Here is a 22,631-nt window from a genome sequence, read left to right as displayed (position 1 = left end):
AAAGACAGTTCTGTATGGGGATTGAGCCTTCAAGACATAAACTCTTGGAGGAGAGTCCAGTTCCAAACCATAACACTTATCTTTAGGTCAGGCAGCATACCACACTTCATTTGCACCTTCTTTTGCCTGGCCAGTGGGCTGTGCAGGAAGGTTAGATGTACTGGACCCTTCTCAGGCCCTGTCTCAGCTATGCTCTGAGACAAAGAGGGGGTCATGGATGGTGCAGTTCTGGTAGAATCAGTCTTCCTGCCTAGGACTGGACTCTCTAAGCCATTTTCTTCAGCTTGCCCAAGTTAACCTCTTTCACATTATTGTTCCTTGGCTTTCAATTCTGTCTCTCTGTGAGCAGCCCCATGAATATCATAGTAGATTATAGTAGGGGGAATAATGGTACACACTGCCCTGGAAATTCATTTGGGAACATGTGCTAGAAAGTCTTGGTCTGAGAGAAAGGAGGGGTGATGTCACTGCTGGATCTCAGGGAATCTGGAGTTCATGTCTTGACTAGGCTGGCCATAAAAGCATGTTGAGGGTTGTAAATGTTGTCCCTGTGCAGAGTCAGGCCTTGATCCTTGAAGGAGCCACTGTGGCATTGTCTAACATTCCATGTTGGGGGAAACTCAGGCAGAAAAGTCCATCCACATAGGCCTGTGAGCATAGGGCCATACACTGTAATACTGCTCCCCAAGATGTCCATGGGGCCATGCAAGATGACTCTGGTGGAGGAATAAGATTTGGATCTTACAAAGGGGAAACATATAGGCCTAAACGACATTTCAGTCCTATTATTGCTGGCAGTTGTTCCTTCTTCCCACCATGAGAATCAGCTCCCAGAAAATGGGGTCCAGTCCTCCCAGTTTGCCTTCTGTCTCATTCTTTCATTTTCTCTGGCTCTAAGCTTTCCTGAGTGTTTCTGCCAAATCTCAGGTCATTTCTCTGAAGTGTTGCACTGTAATCTTTTCATCCAAGCTGATGCTTTCATTGTTGCATACTTCACCTGGATCATAATTTTTACTGCCCATTCTTATATCAACAAAAAATATTTATTTTTTAAGATTAGTTACTTTCATGAACTTATTTAAAATTAGTCAACTAAGATCACTTTTGTACTGGTAAAGTGTCTCATTCTAGACCTCTTCTGCAGGATAGACTGGGTTATAACCCAAAGGGTCAAGGATCATGAAATAGGTTGCTTTAGTCAGCTTTTTCAACTGCTGTGATCAAAAGATCTGACAAGAACAATATTTGAGAAGGAAAATTGTATTTTAGCACTCATACTTTTAGAGGTCTCTGTCCAGAGGTCACCAACTCCTTCTTTGGGGCCTTGGGTAAGGCAAAACATCATGGCCAAAGAGTGTGGTGGTGGAAAGTGGCTCAGAACATGGCCACCAGGAAGGAGAGAGAGAGAGAGAGAGAGAGAGAGAGAGAGAGAGAGAGAGAGAGAGAGAGAGAGAGAAAGATCCTCTCAACATGGACTAAAATATATACCCTCAAGATACACCCCTAATGACCTCCTCCAGCCACACTCTTCCTGCCTATGGTTACCACCTAGTTAATCCCTGTCAGTGGATTAATTCACTGGTTAGGTTATGGCTCTCCCAACAGTTCATCTCTGAAATTCCTTGCACTGTCTCACATGACAGTGCAAACCATAACATGGGTTCTGCCCTCCAACTCAATGAGACAAAAACAGATATTCCTTAGGGCAGTATTCTGTTTGGGTTGTTTTTTGTAGTCTTGGGTAAAATTTGAATACGTTGTGAGATTGCAAATGTAGGGCCATGGGTCCAAATCAGATGGAATCACCAGGGCTGACCTGAGTGTGACCAGGCTGGGGCTTCAAGACTTTACTCTCTGTCCTTCTTGCCCTTTCCCTAGTGGACTCTTTGTCCATTAGAATACCAAGTGGTTAGAAACACTTGTGAGTTTTGATCATTGTGTTCTCTTATACAAAGATTGTAACTGTTGCCATGGTGTGTGTGTGGGGGGGAGTTGATTATTTGCTTCTTTTTCTGAACAAAAGATACCATTTCTGTGCTGATTGAAGGATGAGAGAATGAGTCAAGATGTCTTCAGGTTTTATCTCATTATATTGAGGCCAGTAAAGAACAGAAAAGGAGCCTGCATTTCCACTCATCCTGTGGATGCATGTGGCATGATATATTCAGACAATCTGATATATCCTATGCTATCAAAACCTTGACTGAATCTACTAAACTAGGATTTGGCAAACTATTTCTGGAGGGGAGAATATAGATTATAACAATTTTGGTGTTTATGGGCCACATGGTCTATTTCCCAATGCTTTCTTTGCATCTCAGAAGTAGCCATAGACAATGGGTATGCAAATGAGAGTGGCTATGTTCCAATGCATTTTATTTATACATCAGGGAAGGTTGGAAGTGGTTCTTTGGGTCTCGCTGAAAATATTTGACATTAAAGGTTCCTCTGAGTGCACCTCCAGCTGGTGACTCTGACTATGATAAAGGATAATAATGTCTTATGTAGAAATCAATAACTACACTTTATACATCCCTATGTCTTTATCTATCCTACTACCCATCCAACCATTCAACTTTATACATTTAATTGTAAAACATTATATTAAAAATTATATTAGTGGCTTAAAAGACATTAATTATTTTTCATTTTCTATGGATCAGAAAATTAGGTAGACTATCCATGAAGCTCTTGGTTAGAGTATCTTAAAACTGGGAACAAGGTATCAGCTAGGACTGAAGTCATCTAAAGCCTTAACTGAAGCTGATAGAAGCATTATCAGGCAACTCCTTCACAGACTATTGGATGGAAGCCTCAACTCCTCACTTCATCTTAGAAACATGTAAGGGTCCCTCTAAAGGTCTGAGACTCATAGCAGCTGCCAAACCCAAAGCAAAGGATCCAAGACAGCAAGAGTCAGGGAGAAGATGGAAACTGCAGAGCCTTCGAGGAGCTGGTCTCGGAAGGGTACACTGGTCACTATTTATTAGAAAGCAGGTACCTGGTGAAACCAACACAAGGGACAAGGGAAATGGCTCCACCTTGACAGGAGAAAATCAAAGACTTTGTGGATATGTGGAAACCACTGCACACATATAGAAAAATATATATGAAGAAATAAAATTCGTACTGAGCAGTATTTTCTAAAAGCTGATGGAGGTCTACTAGTGAAGAGGTCATCAAGATAAGAAAATGGAGAAGAAATGGAGGGCAGCAAAAACTTCAAGAGACAGAAAGCAAAATTGGTGCTTGAGAAAGAAATGCAGGAAGGAAACTATTAAGAAGGATTGAAAGAAAACAAAAGAAAAACCCAGGGTTGTGGGTCTAGTGCTGAGACTTTGTCTGCAGAGAAAGCCCAGGCCTATGGATGCTGTATGTCCTGAGAGGCACAATAGGTAGCCAGCAGGAGTCAGAGCCCTGGACTGGAGCCTGTTCCTGCCTGAATCCCAGATGGAGTGCCAGGGATTGAGGAAGGGCTATGTGTATACAACCTGATAACTTAAAGGTTAGTGGGTGTAGATATTTATTACTGTGCATGAAATAAAATATTAAATATTGTGTATGAAATAAATTATTAAAGGTGATTGGCATCCTGACTCTGTGACAGGATTTACATAAGCAATTTCTCATGGACCATGCATTAGGTCTTAGGTTCTGAAAAGTATATTGGGGAATGGTCGGTGTGACTCTCCCTTTGCACTGAGTGTATTCAGGGAAACACAGATGATACCTTGATAAATATCATGCATGTAGATGAGAGGGGACCCTGAGAGTTGGATGAGCCATGTTCCCCTGAGGATTCTCCAGATGTGTCCTGGAGAGGGAGCAAGGAGGCTGCTCTTAGAGGAGTCCCGCCTTATCGTCTCCACTCAGTTCTCTCAGCCTCTTGGCCCTTCTGCAGCCTGGAGATAGAGCACAATCTCCTGGTGTCCATTCAGATCCTTCTGTCCTGGTCCTGGTCCCCTTCATTACTCTCTCCTTATTCTGTTGAGCTTGGTGGGAGGTAGTTTAGCTTCTTCCTTATAGTATCCTCTGTCAGCTCCTGCCTTCCTCCTGGATTTAAGAAAATATTTCCGTAACTCCAGGAGGAAGGCAAGTGCCTCCATTCCCTGAACTGGAATAGCATTTTCAATTTGTGCCTTATCCTGAACTAGAAAACACACACCTGTACAAATTCTTGAGTATGCATTAGAGCTTACTGCTTTTCCAAAGAATTGCCTTTTCCAGGTAAGATCTCCATTAGTCAGTGTAGGATAGAGGTTAAGCAGTAGGAAATTAACCTTACTCAAATTTCAGTTGCTGAGTGAAGAGAGGTTTGATTTGCTCTGGGAGAACCCAGCTCAGTTTTCCTGGGAGCTCTCTCCCGTGCTTCTCCATGTGCACTTGACATGCTTTCTTCTCCTAATTCTGTCCTGAGATTCCTTCAGTCCAGGTATCTGGACAGGAGAGAGAGAGAGAGAGAGAGAGAGAGAGAGAGAGAGAGAGAGAGAGAGAGAGAGAGAACACAGAGCACTAGAGCACTTGCCTTGCTTTTCACTACTGGGGATCTGGCTGTCATCATGTCCACACATGTCATCCTGGGCCAGGACCCAGTTGAATGCTCCTACCCAAAGGGGCTGAGTAGCCAGGATGGGAACTCAAGAGACTATCTCTGCAAGGATCCTTAATGGACCAGTTTAAGCCTTATCTGGTATTTTCAATGACATTTCATTGTGATCATTGTAGAAGTACAGGTATTTTATGTCATATACAGAGAGACTCTGTGTGCCTTTACTCACTCTCCCACAATGATCCATTTTGTAAAACTGTAGGCTGATAACACGTCAGGTTATGGACATTTACTCAATCCTCCAACATTCTTTACATGTTCCCAGTTTTTCATGTGCTGTGCTGTGTGTGTGTGTGTGTGTGTGTGTGTGTGTGATGGGTTCTATGCTGGTGTATCAGCTAGGTAAGTTTGTGTATTCACCACTACAGTGAAGATCCTGAACAGTTCTAATCAGGCAAGGGTCCCTGGTGCTACTCTTTTTAACCCACACCACCCTCTCTCCTCATCCTCCTACCCACTTCTTAGTGCCAGGAACCTCTAATCTGTCCTTTGTTTCTAAACGTTGTTATTCCCTGGTGTGATATAAACAGAATGATGAAGTACATGCCTCTGGGACTCACTTTTTCACTCTGCTCATTTCCCATGTTTCCTCCTGTTGTTGCTTGCATAAGTAGTTGGTTCCCCTGAATCCATGAGTGGAACCTCCTGCTGTGTATGTGCCACAGTTTGCTTAAACGTTCACCTGTTGAAGGAGGTCTGTGATGATTTCAGTGTTTGACTATTACAAATAAAGCTGCTAGGAACATTCCTGTACAGGTTTTTCCTGTGAGAATGAATTTTCATTTCTGAGTGAAATGAGATCAAGAAGATAATTCCAGGCTTAGTTTTATAAGAAACAGTGAAACTGTTTTCCAGAGAGGCCTCAAAGTCTTAAATTCCCACTAGTAATGGGTGGGCGATCCAGACTCTCATCATCCGCACCATCACTCGGGGTGCCCATAGTTTATAGTCATTCTGTTGAACAAGTGGTGATGTTCCATTGTGATTTTAAATTGAGTTTCCCTGGTGGCTAATGATGTTGAATATGTCTCCAGATGCTTATTTTCCAACTGTGTAAATTTTTGGTGATATGTCTTTTTCCCTATTTTATAATTTCTTTTTACTGTCGAGCTTGAAGAGCTCTTTAGATACATTATGTGCTAGTTTATATCATGGATATGCAATTTGCAAATATTTGCTCACATTCTGTTGATTTTTGTCTTTTCACATCAACTTTCTCTGAGCAAAAGTTTTCCTTTTATCATTGTTATTGTGGTTGTTATTATTATTAGTAGTAGTAGCAATATTTGGTACTGGGAATAGAATCCATATCATTGCTTATAATAGGCAGACACTCTACCACATCCCCAACTGATGCTTTCCATTTTGAAAAGGATAATTTGTCAACTCTTTCTTATTTTTATAATGATTTAATGTGAAACTTTTCTATGTATATTATTTTCTTATGCATATTAACATTTGTCCTGTGTCTTTCCTTTTTCATTAGTAATATTTTATTTTTTTCTCTCTGGTTTCCTTTGCCTGTTTCTAACAACGTTTTTGCTTAATATTTGAATTAATTACCCATTCTTTCTTATTTACAGCATTAACTGTTTTATCATTCATTTTGCTTTTTAAAAAATATTTTTTAATGGACACAATATCTTTATTTATTTATTTATTTTTATGTGGTGCTGAGGATCGAACCAGTGTCTCACACGTGTGAGGCAGGCGCTCTACCACTGAGCTATAGCTCCAGACCACATATTGCTTTTTTATGTTAATGTGATATACTCAATTCTCTGTTATTTTTGGCTTTTTAATAAATGTATTTTTGTTCATGAAGTTCCCCATAACACTACATTAGGTCCAATTAACAAGTTTTATAATGCATTGTACCAGCTGTATAAAGATAAATAAGTGAGGAGGTATTTTACAAGAAAGTATTATCTCACATAACAATGTGTTTTTGCTACTTTTTTGGTCATTTAGTACCAAAAAAATTTACAACTAATTATTACTTTCTTTAAGACTTCCACTGTCAAATGTGTTTTACAAGTTCAATTTAGTGAAAAAGTTATAGTGTACATTTTCTTACTGCTAATTTGCTCATATTATCATTAGGAACTGCAATTAAGCCCAAATTAATCAGCTCTGGCTTTGTGGTTCAGTTGCCAATATCTTTGTAATTAAAAAAATACTTCAATTTCATGGTTATCTGATTATTCTTTTAAAATTTACATTCTGTGAACTGCAACGGAACTATGCTTGAAACTATAAATTTTATGTTTATTTTGCCACAAGTAACTAATTTTTTTTATTGGGTAGAAGAAATTATAGGTCTTTTAGTCAACTTTTTCACTGCTGTGACCAAAAGATCCAACAAGAGCAATTTTAGAGGAAGAAAAGTTTATCTGATGTTCTTGGTTTCCAAGGTCTCAGTCCATAGACTGCCAACTCCATGCTTTGGGCCCAAGGTGAGGCAGAACATCATGGTGGAAGAGTGTGGTAGAAGGAAGTGTCTTGTGACATCATAATAGGAGAGAGAGAGAGAGAGAGAGAGAGAGAGAGAGAGAGAAAGAGAGAGCGAGCGCACGCGCACACTGCTCACCAGGGACAAAACATATACCCAAAGTCATGCTCCCTCTGAACTACCTCCTTCAGCCACATTCTACATTCTACATGCTTATAGTCACCACCCAGTTAATCCACTCAACTGGGTTAATGTGCTGATTATGTTAAAGCTTTCATAACTCATTATTTCACCTCTAAACTTTCTTGCATTGAGCTTTTGGTGGATACCTCATATCTAAACCATAACAACAGACAACTACTGAAGTACATTAGTTCATTTTATCTGTCAATTCAGTCATGTCTTTTATAACATGTAGCCTTCCTGTTATGGTCTTTTGGGATATTAGAGAGGTATGAGCATCATCCAGCATGATTATGGAATTGCTGCATCCTCTTATCATTGTTACTAGTTCTGTTGTATATTTCAAATACATAGTGGTAAGCATATGCATGTTAATGACTATTATACCTTCTTGGTTGATTGTTTCTTTTACCTTCCTACAATCTCCAACTTTCTGGCTATGAATACTTTCTTCAATAGAATCAATCATCTACCATATACTGTTTCTATGAAAACACTCTTCACTGCCCTTTGACTACTGATATAACAAAGAGCACTGGTCAATATGAACAATTTCTCATGTGGGCTACAGATTACTATATCAGGATAATTATTTTATTAGTGGGGAGTGATTTTATCTACATTTGTCTTAACATGAGAGGAACCAGACTTGAAACCTCAATGCTTCTGTAATTCAGAAAGAAAAATGAACTGAGCCTGAGCATCCAGGAGACCACGCAGTCCATGATGCAGGTGGGTAGGAGTGTTTCAGATGGGTTAGAAGTGTCAGGGGAATCCAGGTGGGCAGCTTGAGGAGAGGCAGATAGGGAGCAGTAGCCTCTCCCACAGTGTCCTGAGCTGTGCCTGTGTCCAGGGCTCCATCCCATATCTGGAGGAATTCCTTATGCTCCTGCCCTCTCCATGTGTGGTCCCTCCCAGTGCAGACACCCAGGTGCATTTGCTCAACACAGAGATGAGAAAAACTTCCGAATTCTGCACTTTACTGTCAGTCTCAGTGGCAGCTCTGAGACTTGCCTTCACTCCCCCTCCCCAGGCAGAAATGAGAAATGTCCAAGTTTCAAATGTACTCACAGCAGAGATAAGGAAAGGAGTTGCCATTTTATCTGCATAACTACAATTTCCCCAGCAGACAACAAAGCATTTATGGATTATGGAAGGTGTTATCTACATTCATAGACTGGACAACAGAGGCAGAGTGCTGGAGCAGAGGGAAGGTGCAGGATGGATTTACACTCGGTCTCCACTCCACCCCAACTCCTGTGGTCCTGGGAAAACCCAGGGGAGAACTCAGGTTCTAGCAGCACTAAGAAGTGTGCCAAGGATCTCTGTGGCTTTTGTTCCCTATGACACAGGGCTGAGAGGGTCCACTGGGGGTGCCATCAGAGCTGGACCAGCATGTGTGGAGCCTGACTCCTATCCTCACCTTCCACAGGTGTAGAGCCTGTCATGGATGCTCCCTCTGTCCTGTACATCAGGGAAGAGAGGTTTTGCACAGGCTTATGGCACTTCATGGTACTGTCATGGCACTGGAGGAAACATCCTTCATGGCTACACCCATTCAGACCTCTTACCCAGACTGCATGTATGTCCCACTGGGTTCAAAAGAAGTGACATTGTACTTAATTCATGGCTGTTTTTATGTCCCCAGCCTTGAATTTTTTCCTTACTCCCCCATGAGCCTGGGGTACTACAGTCATATCCTTCTTATTAAAATCCGTGTCTGCTCTAGCTGACAACAGATTCCTGCTCCTAAATTGTCTTTCTCTATCTCTGTGTGAGGAGGCTGCTCTGGCAGGATTACTCTGAGTAGTAAAAGAGCTACTAAGCAACACGATGTGATGCCTGATTGCATCACCCTCCTCAGCCCTGATCCATCAGGCCACAGGCCAGTGATCCTCAGGAAGCTCTGAGCTTGTCCTATGATCCCTTGCAGCGATGCTTTCTCTTCACCCAGTATGCTCACTCCTCCTTCATATCTTTTTTCCCTCCTTGCATGACTGTCTTTCATGAATACCTTTTGAATTTGGGTTTTCATTTCAGATTCTGAATATGGGGCATTAATATCAGGGGTGCTTGACCCCACTGAGGCACCAGGGAGCGGGTGTTGCTGGTACTTAGGTCAAGGGACCCTCCCTCCACTTGCCTCCCCAACCCACACTGCCTGGGTCCTTTCCCTCCCTACTGTACAGGGGATGCATTCAAAAGCTTTGGCTGGAGAAGGCAAGGCCATATGGGAAGGGACAGTGTGTGATGGCAGAGAGATGGACCAGAGGGAGGGGTTTGTGGCCTAGCAGATGAGATTGTGGGTGAGACCTAATAGGCTCCTGTAGGACTGGGGCTAGAGAGTGTAAAAGCAGGAGGTACCCAGTGCCTGTATCATGTCATTTCCACATGGAAGGAGGACTCTGATCTAGGCTAGGCTCTGTTTCTCTTAGGTTTCTAGCTCCTGGTGACTCACAGGCTCAATCAAGAGAAAAAGGAGAAAGTAGACTAAGCAGACAGGATTTCTTACTTTCCTCCCAGGATGACATTTGCCTTGTACACATTCAACCAGCAGATCGAGGACATGTATGCCTACAGGCTCTTGCACATCCTGAGTTCCTCAGGAGAAGAGGTGAGTGATACATCCTTTCCTACTCTGCCCTCTATACCTGCCACTCAGTGAGAGACAAAGTGTGTCAGTGGAGTGGGGAGGGAATCTTCAATGAGTTGCATTATGATACTTGTAACCCATACTTTCGTCAAAGATATCTTATTTCAGTTAGTTTCAGTGTTTAAAAAGTGTTTTACTTTGACATTCTTTTATATTTGGTAACTATCTAATCACATACAAGACATGGTCTTCAACATTGAAACATGATTTAACTGAAGAATGACTTGGACATAAGTTTTCCTAAGGAGATGGAATGAGTGAAAAAAGAGTTCTGTTCATAGACACAGACTGAAAAACAATATGTCAAGGATGTAATATTTTTAAAAAGGTAATTCGAAAAAGTAAAAGAATGAAAGAAAGAGAAACAGGGAAAGAGAGGACACAGAGGACTCAAGGATCAATCAGACTCACTATCAGATCCAAGAACTATTGAGGGCCCAGCTCTGCTTCTCTGATTACTGCTTCCTCTAGGTACAAGGGTGTGTCTCCACATAGAGAGCATTGTCACTATTAGACACTGCCTCTAGCCATTCTTATTCACTCCAAAGTCTTCTTCCTTCAATGAAATTTCTACAGAATGCCATCAGGAATGTATTTTTAATCTCCTTATGGAGCACTTCTGGTCTTGGGGGTTGGATATTGCTCTTCCTCCCTCAGTCCTGGCAGCCTACAAATAGAGCAGAGAGACCCCAACCCTACAGAGACCCAAAGCCTCTGTGGCAGTTCGTGGGCAGCAGCATCCTGGCTTGTTCCATCATCTTGTGCTATCTCAGTCGGGAGCCTGACCTATGGACTCTCTGCTCCTGGCATTTTTCAATGTCAGTTTTGTGAGCTGAGAAAAAAACATGGATGGATGGGATGGGAAGACATGGAATGATATAAAGGAGAATAGAATGAGAAGAAGGAAAATATGAGAAGCACTTTAAAAAAGAGCAGAAATGTTTCCATATACTATTGTTCCAATCATGTGTTCTCATGGATGGCAGTAGTACTGGATGCATTTTTCTTGCTATACCTCAGGGGAAACCACTGACAATATGTCATGAGACATTTTTTCTAGATGCTGAAATTTTCCACCAAGCACTTGGAGAGCCATTCCTGTGCCAAGTGCTTGGTACCTGTCATTTGGGAATGCAGTAGCAGGTTCAGATGCCTCCTAAGAGTGAGGCTGGTATCTAATGCTGGTAGACTATAGGTGTGGGGGATGGTGATATTTGACCCATTAATGATGTGTGACTCAGCCTATGTCTTCTCCAGGGCTATGACAGACCCACTTGCTCATCTAGAAAAGACCCCTGTGGCTTTCACCTCCAGTGAGCTGATGCCAGAAACGTGGGTGAATTCTCAAGTGGTGCAAACAGTCTAGGTCTCTCCCCTCATTGAACACAACCACACAGTCAAGCTGCTGAAAGACAGACAGAAGACTATGTTAACTCTTTGTGTCTGCAGGTGGATTTTCCAATGGCTTTCTCCATGAGAAGCTGCACAGAAGCAAGTGTGTAAAATTTGAGGAAGACATTGACAATTGCCTTTTGCAAGACATCCCAGAACTGAACTGTGAAGATAGGATGTGGGGCTCCCTCATTTTCACAGATGTGGGTGCTATTTGGGGGCTGTGTGAGACACTGACAGAACCATTCTTTGGAACATAGAGGAGTAACCAGCAACAAATTCCACCAAGCCACCCTTCTTGACCCTCAGCAGGGAGCCCACCAAGAGCCATTTTGGCTGTTGGGAGCCCGGGGTCCATTTGCAGAGCTCTGGCCAAGCTGAGTTCCCAATTCTGGCCACTCACATCATTAGAGCTGACTGTTGCCTGAAATACATGGCCTTCAGACTGTTTATGTCACCCTAAGTCATTGTTTCCTGGGCCTGAATAGTGTTCTTGCCTGTCTTCATCTCTCTACTCCCCTGCCTTCAAGAAGAGGTTGTTAGACCTCCAACTTCACCTTTGCCTGAGTGTGTGGATTTGAATGTGTGGATTTCACATCACCTGGCACCGCCATGGGGCCTGAGGAGTTGGAGGGTGAAAAGGTACCCCAGTGCCCTCCCTCCCCATCATTCCCTGGTCCCTGCTGTGCTGCATGCAGCACCTGCTCTGGGGCACAGGATGAAATGAAGTTCATCTCTGGTGACAACCTCACTTAAGGTAAGTAGACCTTTATGAGAGGATTAATTGATAGATTATCTAATAGCATATATGTGGGAACTGCTCACACTAAGATGAAACATCCTATCTGAACTTTTAGGGTCTTGAAGCACATGGGAAAATCCTGAGAGTTCCTCTGGAGGTCTCTGGGGAGGGGAATTAATGCAAGTTCCTTTGGCTTAGGATGAAGTCTCAGATCAAGGTATATGTCAGGATCCTCCCAGGGCTCAGGAAGGGTGGTGAGATATCAGAGTCAATGTCCCCTTTACCCATCTGCTGTCATCCAGAAGGGGTAAGATTGAGATGGATCTTGTGTTCAGAATATTCACCACAAACTTTCTGAGGCTCCTCCACTCCCAGAATCTTTCTCTTCTTGTTCCCTCGACTTTCATCTGCATCTTCACTGTCCGTGCCCATCCTGGGACTACAGATTTCAGACTCCTGAAAAATTTGTGCTCAGAGTGACTCCTCTGACTGGGACCGGCCACAGGCCTGTCCACATGTTTCTTTCCTTTCAATGATACCAGTGCTTCCTCAAGATGACTCTACAGTGGCTGAGCATCTGAATGCTTGAGTGTTCTTCTTTTGAAGTTTCACAAGTGGGCATGTGGATATTGTCCAGGGAAATGCACACTGCTCCAGTTTTATCACATAGAATAGCTCATTAAACTTTGGAATTTCTAGAAGTTTTGTGTTCTGTGATTCATGGGGAAGTTGATGGAGGCAGTGCAATAGAATTGGGTTTGGTGGAATCCTCTCCAACTCTGGGTCTCCTGAGAAGCCACAGATGGTAGAACTAAGGTGGATCTGAACTTAAGTGGGGGATCATGGCCAAGGACCCATTAGACCAAAAGCACAATGTCTGTGACATCCCAGGGCATCTGATATACACAATGAGACCCAGAGACAACCACCAGTCCTCTCATGGTTTATGTGATCTCTAATCTTCAGAGATGGCTCACATACCTACCCAGGTTTGGTAGGTGAAGGAATAAATTTGGTCATGTGTATTGTTTCTTTGACCCCATTTTTATTAGGGACAGCCTGACTGAGGGATAGAAAGCAGGAACATGGCATCACATATGATGTATAACAGAATATTTTACAGCAAAGAGAATAAGACTATGGAACATATAGGAAAGGCTACAGATGAGGCATACTCATTTTTTCTGTTTTCTGTTTATTGATTTTCTCAAGATTACTGTAGGGAAAATGATGTTTAAATGTAGTGGTATCCCAGATATAATTATAATTAGAGCTAAGCCCATAAATTTTTGCCAATTAATGTATCTTTTACAAATATCAATGTTTAATTAGATTGTGTTGTAGAAACACAGAAGCTAACTAGTATGCTTTTTAGATATAAATTTTTCATTTCTCTTTGAATCTAATTATGGAAAAATATAGCAGACACACAATTTGTTTAGTTAACACAGTTATATTAAAAATACTTATAATATTTGTTCAATTGCCTTTATCTTCCTCTTATGTTGGGGTTTGTTTATAGAGTGATAAGTAATGTGGTTCTAGCATTAAGTTTGCTAGACATGGCACTTCTCTGGTACTTCAAGATATAAATTTCTACTCTCTCTCTAAAATAATTCCTTAGGACAGTCTCTTTTTCTTCATTTCCTTTTTCTTTTCCATTTTCTTTTGTTTTAGGCTCTTAATCACCTGTAGCTGAGGAGTTTCTCAGTTTCTGTCTCTGGTTAATAAGAGAAGTAGGGACACAGTCACCCTGAGTGGTAGCCTCTGCCTGGGTTGGTCCCCATGCAAGATGATATTTCCTGTTTTCCATTTCAAATGGAAATTTTAGACCATCTTCTAATTCCAGATTGATGGTATTTTTTCCATTTTCTTTCTGTCTTTTGATCTTTACCTACGAGTGGTATCTAGTAGTCACCTGTTGTTTTGACCTTCCAAATTGTTATTAGCAAACAATAGGAGGCAGGTACCTCCTGTCCCAGGGAACCCTAGTAGACCTCTGCAGGGTCAAGGGAGAGAAAGGACAGCACTATAAAGGTAGCAAGCTCGCCTGGCATGCGTGCGGCCCGGGTTTGATCCTCAGCACCACATACAAAGATGTTGTGTCCGCCGAAAACTTAAATAAATAAATATTTAAAAAAAAAAAAGAAATGCAGCAACAGAAGAGTTGCCTGCTCCAGCAGCACCTACTCTTTGGAGACATCCTAGAACTCAGATGGAGTTACCCACCCTCCTCAAGTAATGGGTTAGGTTTAGGTAATTTGAGCCTTGCAACCCAGCTCCACTTCACCCCCACAGTGAAGTCCAAGCCTGGTCATCCATGATTGTTACCAACTTGGAATCACTGCTTCCCTGGAGCTTGGTAGGTAGACTGTGTGCTCTGGTATAGATCTAAAGTGTTTCCTAAATGCCCATTTGTTGAAGACCTGGACACCAGTCTGTACCTCTATTAGGAGGTGGTGGAATGTGTAAGAGGTAGGTCCCATGGAAAGAAGTTAGGTCATTTGGGATGTGCCCTTGAAGGGGATATTGGGACCCTAGGCCTCTTTTGTCTCTTTTGCTTCTCACCCATCATGAGGTGAGCATCTTTGCTCCACCACACGCTTCTTGCCATGATGTGCTTCTTGGCACAGGTCCAATGCAATAGTCCAACCAGCCATGGATGGAAACTTCCAAAGCTGTGAATCAAAATAAACCTTTCCTCATCTAAGTTGATTTTGTCAGGTAATGTGTCACAGTGGTGGAATGCTGACTAACACTCTTGCGTCTCTATCATCTGTGAGAAGAAGGAAGAATAGTTTCACCATCTTGACCTCATCACCAGGACTTCATCATTCAGAACCTATATTGTCCTGACCACTGATCTGAGAACCCAGATTGCCACAACCCCACACCTGATTCAAAGACCAACAAGACCAAGAATAGTGGCCAGTTGCTTAGAGACCAGGAAGGCAGTAAAGGCTGCATGGAGAAACTTCCTTCTTCTTCTAAGATCTGATGTCCTATGACTGCAGGGGATCCCACAACTCAGAAAGCCTTTAAGAATTTCTTCTCCAAGGCAACATCAACAACAGCAGTACCCCTCAGCATGACCCTGTAGCAGCAAGCAGTAATGCCAACCCAGACCAAGATTCATTGTGCTTTTGGAAGTGAGAAAGCATTGGCAGCAGAAAGACACAGAGACTATGTCTAAGCCTGGTCTGTCATGCTGTCTATGATGCCCATTGTTTTGAATGGCCCAGACAGAACACAATAAGGAGCTCCATCTACATGGGTTTCCTAGGGGAATGATCTCACCCTCAGAGTCTGGCCTCAATGATATAGCCACAATGTGAAAGTTTAGGAGATCTTAGGACTTACAGACAATGGGGGTGGACAGGATGCCTGAAGGACACATGGAGGTCAGAGAACAAATGGAGAAAGATAGAGAGAATTGCCTGGGCCTTTCCCTCAGGGGAGCTCTATGCCCTCGGCAGAGCTCTAATTGGTGGGATTAAGACAGACATGCATTTTTTCTCAGAGTTAACCTGTGACTAAGAGGAGGTAAGTTTATGTTCAGGGCAAATGTTGAGCAGTCCCTTTAAAGAAAATGGTGAATATGTGCAGAGGACAGCTTGCTAGGAAAGAGAGAGCCTGTAAGTTCTGTCTCTGGCCACAGGCTACAGTCATTCTGATGAGATAGAGTCCTAGGAACTATGTGACAGTTTCTGAGCTCCCATCTGATTTAAGAAAGTTAAACATATTTACAAATAGATGCTGAAGCAACATAACATTATGAGAACTCACTACAAGGCTATACCTGTGTTCAGGTGTGCTCAGAAGAAAGTGACCTGGTGCTAAATGCATGGCATTGTCTCTGTCTCTAGTTCCATCTCTTTCTCCCAGCAGTGTGGGTTACTAGGACCACCCTTAGCCTTGCCAAAACCCATACATATGCTTGTTGAATCCAGTGCCAATTCCTGCTCATCTTTCTGTCTCTGCATGAGGAAGCTGCTCTGCCAGCTGAGCAGAACCAAAGCTCCAACGCAACAGGGAGGTGATGCTAGAGAGATCTTGTTACTCTCAGTTGACCCTTCAGGTCTCAGGCCGGGCATCCTCAGGCAGGTTTGGAGCATGTCCCAGGAGACCTTGCTGCTGTGACTTCTCTTCCCCAACCACACTTGGTGCTCCTTCTCATTCTTTTTGTTCTTTGGTCTTCTGCTAATGATTTGAGCTTATCTCCCTATTTCAACATCTAATTCTGGAGGCATTCCAATCAAAGTCCCTCTACTTCATTGAGGCAGTAGGTGGCAGGTGTGGCGGGGATTTGATTCAGGAAATTCTGCATCACCTTGTTCATCCTCCTTAAACCACCCTGCCAGGGTTCTCTCCCTCCTGGATGGACAGGAGGTGAATTGAACAATGTTGGCTGTAGGAGGGTAGACAACACGTGGGAAGGAACAGTAAGACTGTAATGGCAGAGAGGAGTCCCCAGAAGGAGGAGTTTGTGCCTCAGGAGATGAATATAAGGGCTATACCTGTGTCCAGTAAGATTTTCTTAGAGCAAGAATTGGGAAGGGTTGTGGCAGGGGTGCCCAGCGCCTGCACCATGCCATGTTCATCTGGGTGGAGGTCTCTGCCCTGGACCATGAAGCTATTTTTATTTGGATTGCTGTTCCTGGTGACCCCTGTCTCAAGGGCCATAATAGAATACACAAGGAACACAGAAAATAACTTTCCTGCCACCGTGGAGTTTGCTGTGCACTCATTCAACCAGGAGAGCAAGGATGAGTATGCCTATAGGCTGGTGCGTGTACTTAAATCCTGGATAAATAAGGTTGGTGACACATCCTCTATTGCTCTGCCCTCCTGCACCTGCTTATCTGTGAGGAACCTGGGGTGAGAGGGTTCTTATCAGTGGGTGGTCTTGGGTCACCATACTAATCCATACCTGGGTAAAATGTAACCTATACTACTAGTCCATATTCAGGTAAAATACAAGTCAGTTTCCATTTTTATGAAATATTTAAGTTGACATTTTAAAATAGTGTCTATTTCCACTGAATAGTTTAAATATTATTTAGTCTTCTTCCTTACGATATTATTTAACTTATGAACAATTTCCAAATGAGGACACCTTAGGAAATATAGCAGAGAATAAGCAAAAGAACCATAAAGAATACATCATTGTGATAAAGTAAAAAAAAAATTCAAATTTTGTCATTTTATGTGACAAATGGGGATGCTTAGAAAAGAAGAGGCAGAGAGTGAGTAAAGGGAAGGTAAAGGAAACTGATGATTTAAGGAGCAATTTGATCCACTGTCAGGCTCAAGAACTACTGTGAATTCAGCTTCTCTACTCCGATTTCTACCTGCACCGGCCTCCTGAGTGTGTCTCTATCTGACAGCACATTGACGTCTCCAGAAAAATTCTTCTGGTCATTCTTCTTATTCCTGAAATGTACTACTTTTAATATAAGTGCTATGGAACATCATCAGGAATGCACTGTTCATCTCCTAATGAAGCACTTCTGGTCTTGAGGGAGCATGGGCATTGCTTTTCCTCCTTTCGCACCATGAGCCCCCAAATAAGAGCAATGGGACCCCAAATCCACAAAGAGCTGAAGCTCCTGTGGCAGCTTGTGTGTAACACCCTGGCTGGTCTGCTGGCCAGTGATGTTCCAGGTGGGAGCCTGACATGTGAGATCATTGGTTTTGACAAGAGCAGGTTTAGTTTGGTGATTTGGGAAAATGGATGATGTGGGATGCTGAGGAACGAAATGAAGTAGAAATGAGTAGGCAGAAGTGGAAGTAAAATTTCAGAGTGCACTTTGTAATAGGAATGGATGTTGGCAGTGTTCCAATTTTGAGTGTTCAGATGTAGTGGTAGCACTGTATAACATTTTTTTCTTGCTGTAGCTCAGATGAAAGCATTGATAACATTTCATATGTTAAGTCTCCTTCTCTTGGGTCAGAGACTATTCTTCACATTTTGAGAGACATCACTCTGCAGTGTAGTTGGTCCATGCAGTTGTAGGTTCAAATTCCTCCTGAGAGTGAAGTTGAAGTCTCACTGTGGTACAGTGGGCATGTGGGGGCTGGAGATTTGTGACGTATTAATGATTATGACTCAGCCTACATCTTCCTGGGGCCTCCACCAGGTCCACCTGCTTTTTGATCTCAATTATGCAAACTAGAGATCATCTTACTGGCTTTCACTTCCAGCCAGCTGATATCAGGGCCAAGCCGAGCTACAAGATTGTGATGGCGTTTTCCATGAAACTGAAGTTGCGCCGGACGAAGTGTGGAAAATTAGAAGATGACATTGAAAACTGCCCCTTTCAAGACAGTTTGAAACTGAACAATGTAAGAGAGGACATAAGCCTCCTTTGTTTTCACAGATATAGGTGCTACTTGGGCATGGAGTGGAGTGTAGGAACAGCTCATGAAGCCATTCTTGGGCCCACAAGAGTGAGCTAAAAACAGGCTCCATCAGGCCACTCTGCCTGAGCCTTAGCGAGGAGCCCACCAGGCAGGCAACCCAGGGGTCCACATGGAGAACCTTGGCCAAACAGACTTCACAGCTCTTGCCACTCATGCCATTATAGCTTCCTGCTGCCTGGGACACATGGCAGTCTACTCACACCCCCTAGTGTCCTTGGCGAGGGTAGATGATGTCCCTTGCCTTTCTCTCCTCTGCTTTCAAGAGAAGGAGCCGGTGGGGCTCCAACATCTGCTTTGTTTAAATGTACAGACACTGCCTCAAAGCCTGAGAGTAGAGACTGAGGAGGGACCTACATGCTGAGCTGTAGCACCTGCTCTGGGTGAGATGTACAAGGGAACAACTCCACCCAGGATTAGATAATTAGATTTTCTAATATAATTAGATAAGTAGGGAGTTAACTAAAACTTTAACTAATAACCTAAATCTGAGAGCAGATCACTATGGAACAAAGCTTCTCTCAGGACCTTGGATCACACAGGACAGCCTGGGTTTTCTCTGGAGTTAACTAAGTGGAATGAGATAACTGACATAGGTGCACCTGGGTCAGGAGCAGCCCTAGATTAATTAGTTCATGGTTAAGCAACAGCCCAAGATTTAGGCTGATGGGATCACATTTGAGGATCCCACAGTTGATGGCCCTGGGAATGTGCAAGGTTGAGGTAGACCCTGTTCTGGTAGGAGCCACAAGATTTTTCAGTTTTATTCACTTACTGTCCTTTCTAATTGTTTCCTCAGACCTTTATCTGCTTCTTCACCATCAGCAACAAGCCTTGGAAAACAGAGTTTGTCCTCCTGAACAAGACCTGCTCCGAAGAGTTGCCCTAATTGAAACCCACCTAGAGGCTTGATCAGGGGCTGCTCCATCTTCCAAGGATCTCAGTGTTTCCTCCACATGGCTCTTCAGGTGCTGAGAAACTCAATGCTCATGTGTTCTTCATATTTTCCAACTTATGAGGGTTTATATTTAGCCATTCAAAAGTTCTTCATTGTCCATTTTTATCACAAAGAATATTAAAGTTGGTATTTTAGAAGCTCTCCGACTATACTTGTCTGTGGAGATATTAGGGATGTTGGTGGAATTGGCTTCATCGGGGCAGCTTTGCAAACTCTCTGGGGAGGCACCTCCTGTCACCTTGGGCCCCTAAACTGGTTCCACATGATACAACTAAGGCGCACCTAAAGAAGCTGCTATGTCAGGGCTCACGCATGAAGAAGCAAAGAGTCAGAGGCAAAATAACTGTCACCTCCCTGGGCATCGGGTGTGCATATTGACTTCTTATTTCCCAGGTACATTCTGGAGAACACAATAGACAGTACTCTGTGAGATGTCTTCTGTGTCTGGGGTTGCCAGAAAAGGATTCATGTGTTTTATCCAAAATTCCAGGATTGAATCATTGCATGGTTAAAGGCTACTACAGCGTGTAGATTTGGGTTATGAATGCTTCTGTGTACTATCAAATGATACTTTGGTCTTACTCAGTTTTTGGAAAAAATTTAATGACAACAGCCTCAATGTAGGTCTTGCCTATTGTTAGATTTAAGCAAAAAGTATCGATATGTGAGTTTAAAAGTGTAACTATAAACAAGGCCAGATGCACAAATCCAACAAGAAGTTTTAACTTAAAACATCAGTAAAATTTGTTACAGTGTGTAAAGAATGTTTCTGGAGGAAAAAAAAAGAAATCTCTCAGGTTCAGTATGACCTAGAGGCCCTGGACTATGAATATGCATAGCCCAAGGGTCTGAAAGGTCATCTTGAGTTGGGAGATGAAGACTCAGGGCTTGAGGCCCTGAAGCATTGCTGCAGTGAGGTGTGAGAAGAACTTGATATGGCACTTTCCCATCGAATTTAAGGGCAGTTTTTTGGGGATATTTTTTCTAAAAGACCCCATCTCTAGCTTCTAAATCATGACAGGTCTGATTGTCATTAAGTGGGGGTGGGGGGGGTCACAAAATGCTTTTTTCTTTTTTACCTGAAATATACTTTGAAAACATACTTTGGCATAATGCATCAAAAATTTGTATTACTGGCATGAATGAATATGTAAAAATGAATCTCACCAGTATGTGTAATCAGAATGCACCAATAAAAATATGAAAAAAAACTTGTACTAGGGTCTCATATCTACATATGTGATACTATTATTAGGGGCATAAGTCTTTCAATAACTATTTCATAAAATATTAGTGTTTTCAAATGGAGGTGGACCTGATTGTCATCATACCCAATGTTAATACCTTTGACCAAGGCAATTATTTTTTTTCCAATTTTTAATTGACATATACTAATTGTACATATTATAGGGTACACAGTGTGATGTTTCAGTACATGTATATATAATGTGTAATAATTGTATCAGATTAATTGGTTATCTACATGTAATTGGGCCCAGTCTATTTATTTATTGAATCCAATCTGATTACAGATAGCCTAGTTAAGAAAATGCTCCAGAGAGCTCAAAATCTGAGAGGGAGCTCATACAAGAGAGGTGTCTCACACATGGGTGCCAGTTGCAGTGAAAGAACCGCAAGCACAGTAGACCCATTTGGGACCTTCACTTGTCAGTAGATTCTCTGGGGTGATACTGGAGGTGCCCTTTGAATCTCTCATCTAATACCAAACTGTTAAAAGAAAAATTTTAGACAAAATTAAATTACAGGTTTTATTTGAGCAAAAAAGTATTTATGAATCAGGCAACACTCAAGCCTTGAGAAATTCTGCTCCTACAATGTGAGCAGTAAGGTTTTACAAGCTGAACTAGAAAACAAAAAAGCTACCTGACTGACTATAGCTAGTCCATTTTTCTTATTTGAGCATGCCATGATGGAAGGTCAAGGTGTTTGCCTTATTGGGTATGGTGTGAGGAGAGCTCCTAGGCATTTGTATTATTTGGGCCTGGTGTGGTGGGAGGTCTTCAGTTATAAAACCAATTGACTGGCTAGCTGTGATTAAGGCTAGATTTTATTTATTTTTTATTAAAGAGAGGGAATTTTTTTAATAATTATTTTTTAGTTTTTGGTTGCCACAACATCTTTATTTGTATATGGTGCTGAGGATCGAACCCTGTGCTGCATGTGTGCCAGGTGAGCATGCTACCGCTTGAGCCACATCCCCAGCCCTAGATTTTAATTTTTTATGTCAGCCATAAGAAATGCCTCCAAGTTGAGCTTTAATTTATTTATGAAAGAGTACTGGGTATAGGAGACAACATCAGGCTAAATTTGTTTGCTTTAAAAAGAGGACATTTTAACAATATTTTACCAAAGAAATTTACTAAATAATAAAGCATTTTACTACAAATTTTTAAGAGGTTAAAAATATTGAAAATAATTTAACTTGAGAGAAGTTGAGCTTCTTGACAAGGAAAAAAACAATCCAATATATGCACAAGCAGATATAAAAGAAATATTCATTATACCACTCTTTATAATAGCAAAACACAAAAAAATTTAAACAGTCAATTTTAGGGTGTTGACTATATATAAGAATGGGTCTTAAGATCTATAGCTCTTAGGGAGCCCTCGGCTCTGAGGGACCACAGTGTAAGGAAGCCAGGTGGTGGGGTTCAAAGCAGCTTCTCTCCTCTCTAGAGGCACCACCCTAGAAATTGATGGCTGGGGGAACTGAAAGACCCCTCTTTTTCTTTATCATCAAGCAAATTATTCTTCCTTCTTCCTATTCCATGCACACCCTAGAAACCACTCTCAAGCCTCATTCTGATTCCTTTCAAGTTAAATTAACTTCTTTTAAAAAATTTTTATTTGTTCTTTTTAGTTATGTATGACAGTAGAATATATTTTGACATATTATACATACATGGAGTATAACTTCTGATTCTTGTGGTTATACACGATGTGGAGTTACAATGGTTGTGTATTTTGTATGCACATAGGAAAGTTCTGTCCGATTCATTCTACCATCTTTCCTATTCCCAATCCCCTCCCTCCCCTTCATTCCCCTTTGTCTAATCCAAAGTACTTTTGTTCCCCTTCCCCTTATTGTGTGTTAGCATCTGCAGATCAGAGAAAATATTCGGTTTTTTGGGACTGGCTTATTTCACTCAGCATGATAGTCTCCAATTCCATCCATTTACTGGCAAATGCCATAATTATATT

The 22,631-nt window shown here is 42.1% G+C and overlaps 2 protein-coding genes across 2 annotated transcripts; both read left to right on the top strand.

Moving 5' to 3' along the window:
• Positions 1-9,768: 9,768 nt before the first annotated feature.
• LOC139704634 (cystatin-9-like) lies at positions 9,769-12,511 on the top strand. Its single transcript, XM_071607424.1, has 3 exons — positions 9,769-9,858; positions 11,347-11,388; positions 12,407-12,511. Exons 1-3 carry the CDS (start codon positions 9,769-9,771, stop codon positions 12,509-12,511), a joined length of 237 nt encoding a protein of 78 aa, XP_071463525.1.
• Positions 12,512-16,658: 4,147 nt separating this feature from the next.
• On the top strand, positions 16,659-19,340 carry LOC114107779 (cystatin-9-like). The gene is made up of 3 exons (XM_027955200.2): positions 16,659-16,847; positions 18,257-18,376; positions 19,251-19,340. The coding sequence occupies exons 1-3, from the start codon at positions 16,659-16,661 to the stop codon at positions 19,338-19,340; spliced, it is 399 nt and encodes a 132-aa protein (XP_027811001.2).
• Positions 19,341-22,631: the final 3,291 nt, after the last annotated feature.

The sequence above is a fragment of the Marmota flaviventris genome, chromosome 2 (assembly GCF_047511675.1).
Source record: "Marmota flaviventris isolate mMarFla1 chromosome 2, mMarFla1.hap1, whole genome shotgun sequence".
In the NCBI taxonomy this organism is placed as follows: domain Eukaryota; kingdom Metazoa; phylum Chordata; class Mammalia; order Rodentia; family Sciuridae; genus Marmota; species Marmota flaviventris.
Note: the sequence above shows the minus strand (reverse complement) of the source record. Positions and strands in the feature narration are given on the sequence as shown.

Bases quoted from the DNA above. Each gene is read 5' to 3' on its own strand.
- LOC139704634 (XM_071607424.1), top strand. From the start codon at position 9,769: ATGACATTTGCCTTGTACACATTCAACCAGCAGATCGAGGACATGTAT. The intron at 9,859-11,346 runs GTGAGTGATACA...TTGTGTCTGCAG, and splicing joins TGAGTTCCTCAGGAGAAGAG to GTGGATTTTCCAATGGCTTT. The intron at 11,389-12,406 runs GCAAGTGTGTAA...CTCCACTCCCAG, and splicing joins CCATGAGAAGCTGCACAGAA to AATCTTTCTCTTCTTGTTCC.
- LOC114107779 (XM_027955200.2), top strand. From the start codon at position 16,659: ATGAAGCTATTTTTATTTGGATTGCTGTTCCTGGTGACCCCTGTCTCA. The intron at 16,848-18,256 runs GTTGGTGACACA...ATCAGGGCCAAG, and splicing joins TTAAATCCTGGATAAATAAG to CCGAGCTACAAGATTGTGAT. The intron at 18,377-19,250 runs GTAAGAGAGGAC...TTGTTTCCTCAG, and splicing joins ACAGTTTGAAACTGAACAAT to ACCTTTATCTGCTTCTTCAC.